The sequence below is a fragment of the Eretmochelys imbricata genome, chromosome 26 (genome assembly GCF_965152235.1).
Source record: "Eretmochelys imbricata isolate rEreImb1 chromosome 26, rEreImb1.hap1, whole genome shotgun sequence".
Lineage (NCBI taxonomy): Eukaryota > Metazoa > Chordata > Testudines > Cheloniidae > Eretmochelys > Eretmochelys imbricata.
This window is the reverse complement of record NC_135597.1, coordinates 2,075,450-2,085,990: the sequence shown is the minus strand read 5'-3', so window position 1 is coordinate 2,085,990 and position 10,541 is coordinate 2,075,450. Positions and strand designations below refer to the sequence as shown.

Sequence of the window (10,541 nt, the reverse complement as noted above, 5' to 3'; positions counted from 1 at the left end):
CACCAGCCATTCACCTGACTACAGTGAAAGCAGACTCCTGCTCTTCCCTCTAGAAATACAGACAGCAACAGGCTCCAGCCTTCTGCTGATAACCAGGAAGTGCCCCACTCCCACCCCCTCCACTAAGCTAGAAAGAAGAGTGCTCCAATGTGCATTGGTTCCTCAGCTCCCTGGACTGTGATATGAGAAACCCTCGAGGTTGGAAGGAAGTGGTGCGGGCGTAAGATCCCATTTGTGATCAGTACCATGTTCTGTTTGTTCCATATAGATACAGCCCAGAAAACAAAGCAGATTCCAGTACAGGTGACTGTTGATTACATTGTCAGGATCCAGGTTTTATTTACATGTTGAAGAGCAGTTTTCCCCAAAATCACATGAGGGGGAAAAAAAATAAAATAAAAAATAGATTTCTCTCCATGCACACATGCTCTAACTGCGCCATTGCATGTGGGTATGTTCAAGGCTATGCAGACACCTTCATTCTTCATAAACAATGATTTTGTGAAAACAATGACATATTTTAATAGTGTATCTGTGCCATGGAAAACAGATAAGCCCAAAATTAAAAACAAAAAACAGCCTTTCCAAACAGACCTACACACCCTCTGACCAAGTGTGGTCTAAACACAAAGTGCTCTGCTTGCTCGGACAGAGCGAATTGTCCGATGGGCAGAACACCTAATACTCATCTAGAGTGTCTGCTCGCGGGATTGAAAGGCCCCGTTCCTTAAGTGCCTGCACTTTCAGCTTCTCCGATTCCTGCTTGGCTTGCTGTTCCACGCGCTGTTCCTCCAGGATCTCCTCGATTGACACCTGCTGCAAAGGCGTGTCACTCTCCTTTTCCAGGTCCTGCAAAAGAAGCACCATTCAGGGTTGCCGGGAGGGAGCTAGCAGTGAGATCTGAGGCTCTGCTTGCTCTGACCACCGGTGACATTATAGAAAGCGCTTAACACAGCACGGCCTGGACCACAAGCAGCACATTAACAACCTGGCCGAGAATCCATGTGTCCCCAGGCAGCTCCACCACTTTGCAATGCAGATGCACGGGACAGGATAAGAGTCCCAGGATTTCCAGCACTGCCCTAGAGCAGGGGTCGGCAACCTTCGGCATGCGGCCCATCAGGGTAATCCGCTGGCAGGCCACGAGACATTTTGTTTACGTTGACCGTCCGCAGGCACGGCACGGAAATATGGGAAGCAGTGGCCAGCAAGTCCCTGTGGCCCAAGGTCCCTAGCTTACACAGTCACCCCAGGTGAGAGAGGAGACGTGATCCCAAAAGGGATGGAGGGATTCAGTGTATGAGGAGCAGGAGCTCTCTACTTTCACTCAGTACAAACGTTGTGCTGCAGGGCATGAACCCAGTGGTACATCACGGAGGTTTCACTTGAATTGGTCCTTAGCAGCTTCACAATTAATCTATTATGTTCTGCTCTCATAACAAAATCAGGAATGTGTCATAGCTGAGATCACAGCTCTCGGGATCTGCTCACACTCCAAGAATCCCACGGGGCCTGCTGGATGTCAAGTACTCACCCATCTCCTCCTCTCAATTCGAGTCATTTGATGCAGGACCCACTGTGTGCCTAGTACTGGGGTTAACATTTCCCAAGGAGGGGGAATTGCTGCAGCTGACACTGTCTCCTTAGAATGGAGCACAGGAAAGGGGGAAAATCAATCCATGCTCCACCTTTGCAGACTGCAAATTGTTGGAGCAACACTGTTCCCAGCCAGCGGCAGCTGTGAAGGATTCAATGTATGATTTGTTGATGCTCTGAATGGTCAGGGCAGACCCACACCAGAGAGGTTTTAGGGAAGGAGTGTCTGCAATCAGAGTCATAAGAGTACTAACAGAAATCTTACACACTTGCACTTTAGAGATGCCTGGGCATATGCTATGGACTCTGGAGAGGGCTTTGTGCTCACCCCTGAGGACCTGCTAGGTATTTCTGGCTGTGACCACTTAGCATTGCCCAAGGATCAGTTCATTGGCCTGCTTGATCAGAGAAGCTGAGCCATGGCAGGATCTGTCTCCCAGGATACGCCCAACTCCTCCCACGACGAGGGCGGATGGGAACCATCTCAATGTTTTATCCCAGCTCTGGGATGCGGATTCTTAAATGCCAGATTTCACTTGAGAAAGCCACGAAGTGTCACGAGTACATATGAATTATAGTGGGATTTGGGCACCTACTCCTTAAGTTTCCTTGAAGACCCCAGCCTGAAATCAAGAGGAAATCTGACCTGGAAAAAGGCAAGGCCGGGGGAGGAGGGAGAGGACAGCTGTTCTGTCTAGCACTGACCATGCTGCACCTGGAGTACTGCATTCAGCCTGGGACCACGGCAGATTCCTCCGCACACACACCCTGTGCTTCAAGGTCACTTTACCCTTGGAGCTGGTGGGAAATGTCTCAAAGCTTCTGCGGGCACCCACTTTCCCACTTGGCTGTGATGAACTAACCTGCACCAAACTCTTTGCATTGCCCCACCCCCAGGAGCAGCCAGAGGAAGGCACCAGGTTTCTCCTTACAGTATTGAAGGGACAATAAAAGCTCAGGACCCTCGATTGCAGGGTTGGCCCTTTTGCCTACGTAACGGCACATTCCATGAGCCAGGGTAAAGGGTTACATAATTCCCGCTGTGCTTGTTTTTCTGGCACTGCGTGACCATATCATCACTGACACGGAAGGGACCCGCATGCTGCCAGGTGTTGACGAGGCCTGGCTCTAGTGTCAGGTTTGTTGGCAATGCTGCTCAGAGTAACAGACTACAATCCCGGGCAACAAGGGAGCCCGCGGTCCAGCACAGCGACAGACGAGAGGGTTACTTACTATTTCCCCCAGCAGGACAACGTTCTCGCCTCGCACGACAAAGATGCCTCGAGGGATGTCGCCATATTTTTTGCCCACGTGAATGCGCTCCACCGTCTGGTGTAACACCAAGTTTGCTGCAGTTTTCAAGGGAGGAAGAAAACAGACTCCTTTGTGACTTTGTCTGAATGAGGCTACAGTGTCGTGGTCCCAACCCAAAGCAGAGGGGCTGCACATGCACTGCAAAGCCACCCTAATGCTCATGCTTTGGTAGCATCCAGTATCTCCGAGCATTTTAGCAAAGGGCAGTTGAATTTCACCCACCACTTCAATGCACAATACTATATCCATTTGCAGTATTTGAATTTGCAGTATTGCTTAGCACCAAGAGGCCCCACCTGAGATTGGAGCTCTGTTGGGCTAGGCACTCTCCAGACAGAATGGGAGGCTGTCCCTGACCTGAAAAGCTTTCAGACTAAGGGGAGTTCTTCTTGATTAACTCCATAAAAGGACACACTACTCACACTCCAGAATAAGAGAGTGTCTACACAGAGTTAATCAGGAATAGTTAATCTGCTTTAAATTCACACCCTACCACAATCTGAATTTACTTTCATGTGTGCATGAGACCTTGATAGACAAGACAAGGGCTGGGAGGAGAGAAAGGCACAGGGAGGGAAAGTGTCAGAATCAGGAACAGAACGCAGGTCACCTGACATCCAGGCCCTGGCGTTAGGCACCAGACCCCACTGCAAGGGAAGTGAACAAGGCTTCCAAGGCTCTGGGCTCAACACCTACTCTTACAAGCAGCAGCACAGCTCCTTGATGAGCACAAGTCCCACCCGAGAGCACTGCACCACAAGCGGTACAGCACCACACGGGGCACTAGTCACGACAGAAGCTAGTCACTGGCACCACGTCCTGAAGCTACGACACGTGTCTAGGTTGGAGGTTTCCCATCCTAATCCTCCTTTTCCTGAAACTCTGAACGTAACACTCCACATTTTCCACAGTCCACATGTGACTGAAGTCTGTCAGAATCCGAAAGGGAAAAAAGGTGGCAAAGTCTTGATATTTTCATTTGTATCTCTATGGATCGCTGTGAAGTTGAAGACACTGGTGTTTGTACAAGCCGTATGAAAACGAACACTGTGCTCCATCTGCAGCAGCAATTAAATGTCACACGGTCCCTGGAGCTGTACGGACTCAATTGTTGATTTTGGGGTAAAGACCAAGATGTTTCATCTTCAGTGGCTATTTAAATTGCAGTTGTCCTAGACTCAATAAAATTGTTCAGTCAACATCCACAGAAAGAGAAAAGAGGTCAGCATTTGCCAATTAAAAGCAGGGGGGAAAAAAAAAAAAAACTAGTAAGGGACGATATATTAGCCAGCTTTTAAAAGAGGCTTTAACAAACCATAGAAAGTAAGAACATCTTGACATGTTCTTTTAACATAACCATCATTTATTAAAGGGTTGTTTTTTGTTTTTTTATTACCAACCAAATGCCTGCATATATAAAACCCAGTATCTGGTAAGCTAAATCTTAAACTAGCTTATCTTGAAGAAAACCAGACCCCAACATGCACATAAATTCAAGGGGAAAGATTATGCAGATAAGAATGCTTATAATGCCAGCTCTGAACCATAAGGAGTACACACACTTATTTAAAAACACAAACAAGGTTTAAATTCAGATTTCAAGTCAGACCACTTTATTATACACATCAGTGCTTTTAAGCCTTGACTGACTGGAGTTGAGGAAATGTGCAGTACTGTTTATGACAGGCACATGACAAGAAATCAGCACTGCTATTTGAGATTATGCAGCTATTGCACCCAAGATCACACAGGAAAGAAATGAAACAGGAAACTCATCAGATCCAAACTTGCTGTTTACAAAGTCACTATGTCTTTAACCTCAGTGGAGATTTTCTGTTTCACTGCTTTTGCTCAGAGATCTTGCAGAAAAATGGTCTCCTGGTTGCTCTTTGTGATAAAATTTCAGCACCCTCTCAGCCTATGCATTCCTAATCCCTCGAGCTGCCCACCCTTAAGACTATGGATTGCTATGTATCATTAACAGCCACCACAGTATTTAAGCACCATTCAGGTGATCATGCCCCATTTAAGTCAACAGAAGGATCAGGCTCTGCACACATAACCAAGCCTGGCACTGAATTCTGTCCAAAATTTAACCCAAACTCTCCACTGTCCCTCATTTCAGCCAAACACACAAGCAGGGTCAACTTGGCCAGTTGCCTTCCACATCCCGTCTGTAGCAGCCCAGCCTGGAGAGCGACGCAGGGGTGGGAACCAAGAGGTCCTGGCTCTGGCAGAGCCCTTGGGTGAGTCCCATCCCCTGTGTGTTTCACTGCAGTGGGGATAAAGATCCTCACCAGCGAACCTTCACAGTGCAGTAGTGTCTGCACAGTGCTTTGCCACTGCTGGGCAGACCTACAGAGCTTGCACTGCACACTCAAAGTAGTGACTCATCTTGATCTCCACTGGCAGGAAACCCCGTAGCCTTACCCAGAGACTACCCGGCCCCGTACCCCAAAAAGTTGCACCTCGGGAGCCACTCCAGCTGCAGCACACGCGTCAATTATCTCTGCCAGGGCTGGATGTGGAGGGAGGGGCAGCATCTGGGACAGCATGGACCTAGGTCCTGCAGGGCTTTAAAGATGAGGAGCAACACCCTGAAAAGGTGAAGAGCTCTTGACTCACAAGCCTGGCAAAGTAGGAATGGGCACAGTGTGAGATGTCATCTCAGCAGCGTGCACCCCCCCGCCCCAGGGAGTCACCTCATGTCCCATGCTGTAGCACTCACTGGCCCTGTCCACACTGCAAAAATAACCAGGTGTGGGGAGAGTTGGGGCAGAGCCGTTTTATACCACATCTTTGCCCTTGCCTATGGGACCGAAGAGCCTGTTATAGTACTAGAGAACCATATTTTAGCCTAGGAATCTCCCTGAGTTAAGAGATGGCTACAACCTATATTTTCCAGTTTTTACACGGATTAAAATCTGCCACAGCTATGTCATACAGCTTTGTCTAAACATGGGCAAGGTAGCATAGATCCTGTTATACTGCTCCTATTACTGGAAAGCTCAAGTACCATAGAAGTTACCTTGCTTAAAGCACAAGGGTCCGAGCCCTATTGCTTTGCAGTGTAGATGTAGCACCACTTGACGTGGGTCCCAGGAGTCAGCTGGAAGTATCCCACAATTCCACGGGACAACTTCCTTAGTCATCCCTCTCCCAACAATCTGCAATCCACTCTATTGAAAAAGGAAAGCCCCGATGCTTTGCAAATGCTAGCAGCTCAGGACTCAGAGTTAACCCAGTCTCTTCTGATCTGCAAGCACGCTGTCAGAGTGCCACCAGGGCCTGCAACGGAGAGCGAACCCATCAAGACTTTTGCAAGCGAGCGCCTTCCTGGTACCGTGCAGGGGGGCAGTAAACTTTTCTCACAGTGTACCACGGTCCTAGGGCTAGAGCAGCTACATTTCGGGGGGGCGGGGGGGGGGGGGAAGAAGAGGGACACTAGGGACTCTGGGAAATCGTTACTTTGACTCAGGTCTGCCAGAGCACGGGTTAGACAAGTCTTAACATGGGGTTAAAATACAATGTAGACACAAACCCAGGGTTCCCTAACAGAGGTCAGCTGGCTCAAGTCCCACTAACCCTGGACTTAAATTGCAGTGTAGACATATCGAAAGAGGCCGCAGCACAGCTAAATTTCTGACATCAGCTGGACATACAGCCCAGACCCACAACTGCTGTATCTTCTATACATTTACAAAATGCTGCAACCAGGATTATTCCTGATCCTTATCAAGTTACTATCTTTATAAGCCCTCTACCCCCCAAAATGTGCACGAAGAGCCCCATCCAAGGCATTCCCTCCTCCCTGCCAACAGTCATCAAGTAGATAAATATTTATGATGCTGGTGAAAACTGTGCACCACTTGGCTCCTCTCCATTCTTAAAGCACTTTTTGGGAGGTGTCTGGCTCCCCCCAGTGGTGAGCTAAGAAAGTCTTTAAATGATAAGTTTCAGAGTAGCAGCCGTGTTAGTCTGTATCCGTAAAAAGTACTTGTGGCACCTTAGAGACTAACGTTTATTTGAGCAGAAGCTTTCGTGAGCTACAGCTCACTTCATCGGATGCATACAGTGGAAAATATAGTGGGGAGATTTTATATATACAGAGAACATGAAACAATGGGTGTTACCATACATACTGTAACAAGAGTGATCAGGAAAGGTGAGTGACCAGAGAGATTGAAGTGTTCTCCGACTGGTTTTTGAATGTTATCATTCTTGATGTCTGATTTGTGTCCATTTATTCTTTTTTCAACAAAAAAACTTCAAAAACAGACTCCAAGGAGAGACTGCTGAATTGGAATTAATTTGCAAACTGGATACAATTAATTTAGGCTTGAATAAAGACTGGGAGTGGATGGGTCATTACACAAAGTAAAACTATTTCCCCATGTTTATTTTCCCTCCTACTGTTCTTGTAAAGTGCTGGAAATGGCCCACCTTGCTCATCACTACAAAATGTTCGCCCCTCCCCCCACTCTCCTGCTGGAATTAGCTCACCTTTCCTGTAGCTGTAGCTCACGAAAACTTATGCTCAAATAAGTTTGTTAGTCTCTAAGGTGCCACAAGTCCTCCTATTCTTTTTAAATGAAAAAAGATTTTAACGGACAACTTTGAAACTAGAAGCATTTTCAGAGCTAAATTCTGATGCAAGATGCAGATCTTTGCAATCAAGAAGGGGTGGCAAAATACCAAAACAGTGCTGAAAAATGTGAGCACACAGGAAGAATTAAAAGTCAAACACACACAGTGAAATTTCCTCCCTTTTCTCTCTACAGCACTCAGAGTAACAGCCGTTTTAAAATCTGTCAGCAAGCTTCTCCAAGCAGCAGTACCATAGAAACCAATGCTGATTACTAACAATGAGCATTCCTCACCTCCCTCCACACCTCATGGACTGGGTTTGGCACATGTAACTTTTCCAAGAATGTTTCTATTTGTCACAGGTCAAAGGCTTGGGACGCACATGCATCATACATGGAATACTAGCTTTCAGCACTGTCTACTGGAGACTTCTGAACAGTGGATTTATGGTAAAGTAGATATTTTTAAAATATCGTCATTAAAGACATACATAAGGGGAATGAAAACCTGCTGCACGAGGCAGAGAGGGCTGGAGGAAAAGCGAGGCCATGTGATCACATACCAAACTGATCGATGCTTCGTAAATATCCTATCAGTGTTCTACCATCTCGAAGGAGGACCAAGTGTTTTTCTGGAAGAGATGTTAAATCAGTATTAGTGGTTATAGAAAATATCAAGCAATGATTACAATTCATACATAGACCAAATTCAAAAGAGCAACTAAAATGCTGAACAAGAAGGTTTTAATCAGCATTAAATGGCATTAGTCGCATTGTGACAGTGCTTCGGAGCCTTAGTCACGGACCCGTGCCCCATTGTGCTGGGTGCTGTGCAGACAGATAACAAGAAGGGCTCTGCTCTGAAGATTTTACAATAGTTTTTTAGCCGGATTATCTGAGCATATGCAGCTGCCACTGAAATCAAGGGGAGCTGCTGCAGGCGACGCAGGGCTGAAAGACCAGGCCGTTAGTTTGTAAGTGCCACCCAGATTTGAAGTGAGGATACTGAGACTCTAGAAAGTTACAGCACTGGAAATTTGGAAACAGCCGCCCCAGAAGAGGATTGAAAACGTACACTTGGGAAGCACCCGGCACCCTGGAGGATGCTGCAGCCCTTCACAAACTACACACAGCACCAGAAAAAGGCAGCCAAGGTGAGAGGGAGCCTGGCAGGGGAGGGAGGAGGAAATACGGGACTTCCCAAAGGAAAGGGAGCCCCAGCCGGCTCAGTTAGCGCCGAGATGATCGTTATTAAGCTGAACGGAGAGGAGAGCTGGGCCGACGGGAGAACACGGTTCTCGGCAGGGCGCCCGGGGAGGGGAGCCCAGCCCTGAGGGAGACACGGGGAACCCGGACCACCTGCACAGCGCCGAGCGCTCCGGGGGGAGTCCGCGGGTCTCCCTCAGGCTCAAGAACTGAGACCTGGAGCCTTTCGAGAAAGGACGTGAAGCTACAGAGCCCGGGGGCGGCAGCGGGGCCCGAGGTCCAGGGGGCGGCAGCGGGGCCCGGCCGGGGGGTCCAGAGCCCGAATCCGGGGCTTTGGGGGGCCCAGGGGATTGGAGCGGGACCAGGCCGGGGGCAGGGGCTGGGGCCGGGGGGGTTGGAGCGGGAGCGGGCCCGGCGGGAAGCCCGGGGGGTTGCAGCGAGGCCGAGGGGGGCCTGGGGCCTGGCCGGGGGCGGAGGGGGGGGCTGGGGCCCAAGGGATTGGACCGGGGCCCGGGGGGTTGGGGCGGGGCCAGGCAGGGGGGCCCGAGGGGTGGCAGCGGGAGCGGGGGGCCCGGGGGGTTGGAGCGGGACCGGTCCGGGGCCCAGGGGATTGGAGCGGGACCAGGCGGGGGGTTGGGGCGGGGCCAGGCCAGGGGCAGGGGCTGGGGCCCGGGGGGGTTGGAGCGGGAGCGGGCCCGGCGGGAGGCCCGGGGGGTTGCAGCGAGGCCGAGGGGGGGCTGGGGCCCGACCGGAGGCGGAGGGGGGCCCGACCGGGAGGGGGAGTTTGGACCGGGGCCCGGGGGGTTGGGGCGGGGCCAGGCCAGGGGCAGGGGGGCCCGAGGGGTTGCAGCGGGAGCGGGGGGCCCAGGGGATTGAGCGGGACCAGGCGGGGTGGGGGGGGTTGGACCGGGGGGTTGGGGCGGGGCCAGGCCGGGGCCAGGGGGGGCCCGAGGGGTTGCAGCGGGAGCGGGGGGCCCAGGGGATTGGAGCGGGACCAGGCGGGGTGGGGGGTTTGGACCGGGGGGTTGGGGCGGGGCCAGGCCAGGGGCAGGGGGGCCCGAGGGGTTGCAGCGGGAGCGGGGGACCCAGGGGATTGGAGCGGGACCAGGCGGGGTGGGGGGGTTGGACCGGGGGGTTGGGGCGGGGCCAGGCCGGGGCCAGGGGGGGCCCGAGGGGTTGCAGCGGGAGCGGGGGGCCCAGGGGATTGGAGCGGGACCAGGCGGGGTGGGGGGGTTGGACCGGGGGGTTGGGGCGGGGCCAGGCCGGGGCCAGGGGGGGCCCGAGGGGTTGCAGCGGGAGCGGGGGGCCCAGGGGATTGGAGCGGGACCAGGCGGGGTGGGGGGGGTTGGACCGGGGGGTTGGGGCGGGGCCGGTCCGGGGCCAGGGGGGTTGCAGCGGGAGCGTGGGGCCCAGGGGATTGGAGCGGGACCAGGCGGGGTGGGGGGGGTTGGACCGGGGGGTTGGGGCGGGGCCGGTCCGGGGCCCAGGGGGCGGCCCCCCCGGCGGGCGCCACTCACTGTCGATGTCCTGGATGAGGCTGGCGGTGCCCGGCATGTAGTTCATCCTGCGGCCCCAGCCCGACGGGTCCCGCCCCGCTCCCGCCGCCCACCGCACGCAGCGGAAGCGCCGCCATCTGCCCCCGGATGGACCCGCCCCGGCCCGCCCCGCGCCGCGGGATCACCGCCCCCCCGGGGCGCGGGCCCGCGGCTGCGTGAGGGGCCGGGCGGGGCCCCTTTGGGCTCCCGTCGCTCGAGCGCGGCGTGACGGGGGTGGGGGTGGGGCACCCCCCGACCCACAGCCTCGCCCAGCGCTCCCCGGGTAGGGCTCGGGCGGGGCTGT

The 10,541-nt window shown here is 52.9% G+C and overlaps 1 protein-coding gene across 2 annotated transcripts; it reads right to left on the bottom strand.

The window, feature by feature from the left end:
* Window positions 1–308: 308 nt before the first annotated feature.
* On the bottom strand, window positions 309–10,376 carry LSM1 (LSM1 homolog, mRNA degradation associated). 2 transcript variants are annotated; one of them, XM_077805763.1, is made up of 4 exons: window positions 10,220–10,376; window positions 8,060–8,128; window positions 2,830–2,945; window positions 309–849 (listed from the first exon to the last, which is right to left on the bottom strand). In XM_077805763.1, the coding sequence occupies exons 1-4, from the start codon at window positions 10,263–10,265 to the stop codon at window positions 679–681; spliced, it is 402 nt and encodes a 133-aa protein (XP_077661889.1). In that variant the 5' UTR covers window positions 10,266–10,376; the 3' UTR covers window positions 309–678. The 2 variants fall into 2 exon arrangements, with proteins under 2 accessions (XP_077661889.1, XP_077661888.1); XM_077805762.1 differs by lacking the exon at window positions 10,220–10,376 and adding an exon at window positions 5,939–6,198.
* Window positions 10,377–10,541: the final 165 nt, after the last annotated feature.

What these genes read in the sequence shown, in the direction of transcription:
- LSM1 (XM_077805762.1), bottom strand. Translation starts at nt 6,062, where the DNA reads ATGACTAAGGAAGTTGTCCCGTGGAATTGTGGGATACTTCCAGCTGAC. An exon ending in ACCCTTGTGCTTTAAGCAAG is followed by an intron (nt 2,946 to 5,938) that starts GTAACTTCTATG and finishes TGAAAACTGCAG; the next exon opens with CAAACTTGGTGTTACACCAG. An exon ending in TTGTCCTGCTGGGGGAAATA is followed by an intron (nt 850 to 2,829) that starts GTAAGTAACCCT and finishes CTTCTTTTGCAG; the next exon opens with GACCTGGAAAAGGAGAGTGA.